The sequence below is a fragment of the Taudactylus pleione genome, unplaced genomic scaffold (genome assembly GCF_031769625.1).
Source record: "Taudactylus pleione unplaced genomic scaffold, aTauple2 ptg000689l, whole genome shotgun sequence".
Classification (NCBI taxonomy): Eukaryota; Metazoa; Chordata; class Amphibia; order Anura; family Myobatrachidae; genus Taudactylus; species Taudactylus pleione.
Genome location: NW_028285091.1, coordinates 1,465,001 through 1,468,465, shown reverse-complemented (window position 1 = coordinate 1,468,465; position 3,465 = coordinate 1,465,001). Strand labels below are relative to the sequence as shown.

The window sequence follows — 3,465 nt, the reverse complement described above, 5'->3', positions numbered from 1 at the left end:
CGGTGGTGTACAACACTTTCAGTGCATAACTTAACCCATAAACTGGGTCCTAGGCACACTACTGTGCACACCCTCTACGAACACGGTCTGACACCACCCTTATGTTAGCCATACAGTACATGGGCCAATACCACCAGCTGGCCTGAGCCACAAGAGAGTCTGAAATGTGGCCACTATAATATAGTTCATATTGTTTGCCAAAGTCGGTGAGATCCTGTGGTTCGGCCTCAATCACTCGCAGACAAAAGGGGAGATGTATCAAACCTTGGCGAGAGATAAACTGGAGTAGGTACCAAAAACAACCAACCAGCTTCTAACGGTAATTTAAAAAACCGTGCTAGATAAATGACAGGAATGGGATTGAAATACCGGTGGCTGTTTAGCTGCCGATTCAAAACTCGACCGCGGAAGCGCGACAGGAGATCCCGATGAAGGAAGGTAAGTATCTTAACCTTCCCCTCCCTCCACCCGTCTATCCCCAAGTCCCCCTGGGGGTGCCTAAACCTAACTCCCCCTTCCCACACCCTAAACCTAAGCCTCCCCCTGGGGGTTGCCTAACCCTAACCTCCCCCTGGTGGTGCCTAACGCTAACACCCCCCCCCCTAACCCTCCCTGGGGGGTGCCTAACTCCAAGTCCCTCCAGGACGTGCCTGAACCTAACTATCCCCTCCTCCCCCCCGCGGCTCATACTTACCTGCCTCCGGTCTCTTACGATCGGGATGCCAGCTGTCGGGATTCCGACACCGGTATCCTGATTTGTGCAGAGATAGTGGCGTCAGCATTGTGCCTGCCGACGTAATGTTAGCGTCGGTATATTGGCCGCCGGCATCTCATCCGACGGGCTATTAACTACATCCCAAATGACAGTTGTAAGCTGATTGGTTGCCTTGGGAAACTGCTCCACTTTATCTCTCCCCAAGGTTTGATACATCTCCCCCAAAATGAGGGTCTGTTAGTGTGATTTAGCAATGAGGCCGCATACAAGACAGTGCCGGTCATATTTTGATCAGAAATATGGGCATGACCAAATCGCTTCACAATATCATCTATTTGTAGGCAACTTGTGGCACACTGCTTTTTGGAACTACACATCCCAGCATGCTCTGCCACAGTTTTCCTGTTCGTGCATGCTAAAGCTGTGGCAGGGCATGCTGGGATGTGTAGTTCCACAGTGGCAAGAATACCACCCGTTGCCTACAACTGTCTCAGATATTCCTTGAAAAGACCATTTCATGACACCCCCAGTCTCTGTACAACATAGTTCACTTAAATAAGCTAGGAGACTTAAAACCTATTTTAAGCAAGCATTGTAGTTCAGCTTTTAGGACTTGTACAGGTCACAGGCCTCACTTGTCTTCCCTCACTCAGAGTATTCAACATGACAATGAGCGGCCGCATAACATGATGTATACAGGTCAATTCCAAATAACCGCTTCTGTCACTTGTGAAGGTTTAAATGCTTAAGGAGAAGGTTCTTTTGACTAAAACTTTTTCCGCACTCCGAGCACGAAAACGGCTTCTCTCCAGAGTGAGTGAGGCTATGCCGGACCAGCTGCAAGTTATCAGTAAAACGTTTCCCGCAGACTTGGCAGCAAAATGGCTTCTCCCCAGTGTGAGTCCTGTGATGTGTTATCAGTACAGATCTTTGATTGAAAGACTTCCCACACTCAGCGCAAGCAAATGGTTTGTCTCCTGTGTGAATTCTCTGGTGCTTGGTAAGGTTGGACTTCGAGGTGTAGCCCTTGCCGCACTGAGGACAGGCTATTAATTGCGGCCCTTTATGGACGGACTGGTGCGAGATCAGATAGTGCTTCTCTCTGAACCTTTTGCCGCATTCAGAACAGGAATATGGTTTCTCACCGGTGTGGATTTTATGGTGCTTAGCGAGGTTGGACTTACTGGTAAAGTTTTTCCCACACACAGAGCACTTAAACAGTTTTGAGCCTTTGTGATGGGTCTGATGTTTAAGAAGATCGGAGTTACAGGTAAAACTCTCCTCACATTCGGAACACTTATAAGTCTTTATGCCTGGTGCTATCTGGTGAAGCACAGCAGACATACGCTGCTGATTCTGGACTCCCTGGGTGCAATTTACAGACAAGTACTTATTACTTGACTTTGTACCCCTATTCTTTACACCAGGACCACCGCCATAAGGCGTTTTACGTTTTATTTGCGTACGTTCTGTTTTAGTACATTCTGTTTTAGTATCTTCTTCAGATTCCTCCTTAACGTGAACTAACATATATTCTATATCAGAGTTTCCAGTCTGTGTACTGACTCCAAGTTCCGTGAGTGTCCCTTCTGCATGCGAGACAGAGTCCTCCATACTAAATGCAGAATGATACTTGGTTTGTTCTATAGTTGTGTCAGTGTCTGGGAGATCTCCTTTACCATTGGATTCCTCAGTCAGCTGTTTATTATACCCGATCTTCTCCTCATTACACATCATTGAGAATTTGGTCCCCTGGCTCGTGCCATTAGAACTCTGCTCTTCGTTCAGGCAGCCCTTTAAGGGACTCGGGCTGTGGAGTCTTCTTGCCACATTTCTGGCGTTAGATTGATCTGCTGGGAGGGAATGCACAGTAGTTAAAGTCCGCTAAACAATTTATTTTAGGTAGAAGGGAGTAGAAAAATAAAAACAAAAACTACAATAATATAATATAAAAAAATCTTATTAATAGTACTAATATAATATTTATATAGAACTTTTCTACAAGTAGAGCTTAAAGTGCTTTCACTAAAAAAAAAATCTAGACAAAAACAAACAAAAAAACACACACACACGATAAAAAACAAAGACAACAAGTATTAATGGACTACAGAAGAAAATAGCATTTTGGTAAAATCCCTTTCTCCGATTCCACAGAGGACACTGGAGATCAAGACACTGGGGTATAGACGGGTGGATAAGTGGAGCTGGCACTTTAAATTTATAAGTGTGAGTAACTCCTCCCCCTCTATCCCCCAGAAGCCCCAGTTAGAGAATTGGAGCCCGAGGAGAAGGAACGGAATCAGAAGACATAAAACAGGAGACAGAAGAAGGAATCAAACAACAAGGACAGCAAAGGCCGAATAGAAACATACATAACAACAGAATGTGTTCAACATGTGTAACAGAACAGAACACAATGGCAGGTAAAGCAGTGGCCCCTGTGGAATTGGAGAAAGAGATTTTACTGGTAAGTACCAAAATCCTATTTTCTCCTTCATCCACCAGGGGACACTGGAGCTCAAGACACTGGGGATGTCCCAAAGTTTCACTCCCCTGGGTAGGAAAGCCCTGAGTAACCTGCAAAACCCAGCGACCATAAGTAGATTCTGAGGCCGCAAGGGTAACAAAATGATAGAAACTAACAGAAAATGCGGACCTTGGACCACGGACAAGCACGGAAAAACAATTGCTGAGGCGCCATGACGGGCAGCCCAAGAACACCCACCGCCGAGGGCAGAATAGAAAACCAG

The 3,465-nt window shown here is 45.9% G+C and overlaps 1 protein-coding gene across 4 annotated transcripts in view; it reads right to left on the bottom strand.

The window, feature by feature from the left end:
- Nucleotides 1–684: 684 nt before the first annotated feature.
- LOC148477808 (uncharacterized) overlaps nt 685–3,465 on the bottom strand; it is a 33,243-nt gene continuing 30,462 nt past the window's right edge. For 3 of the 4 annotated variants that reach the window (XM_088456205.1, XM_088456206.1, XM_088456209.1), the window contains one exon: nt 685–2,568. In XM_088456205.1, coding sequence (XP_088312331.1) covers nt 1,439–2,568 — 1,130 coding nt within the window. In that variant the 3' untranslated portion in view covers nt 685–1,438. The remainder of the gene's footprint in view (nt 2,569–3,465) is intronic. The other variant, XM_088456207.1, reaches the window with a different exon arrangement.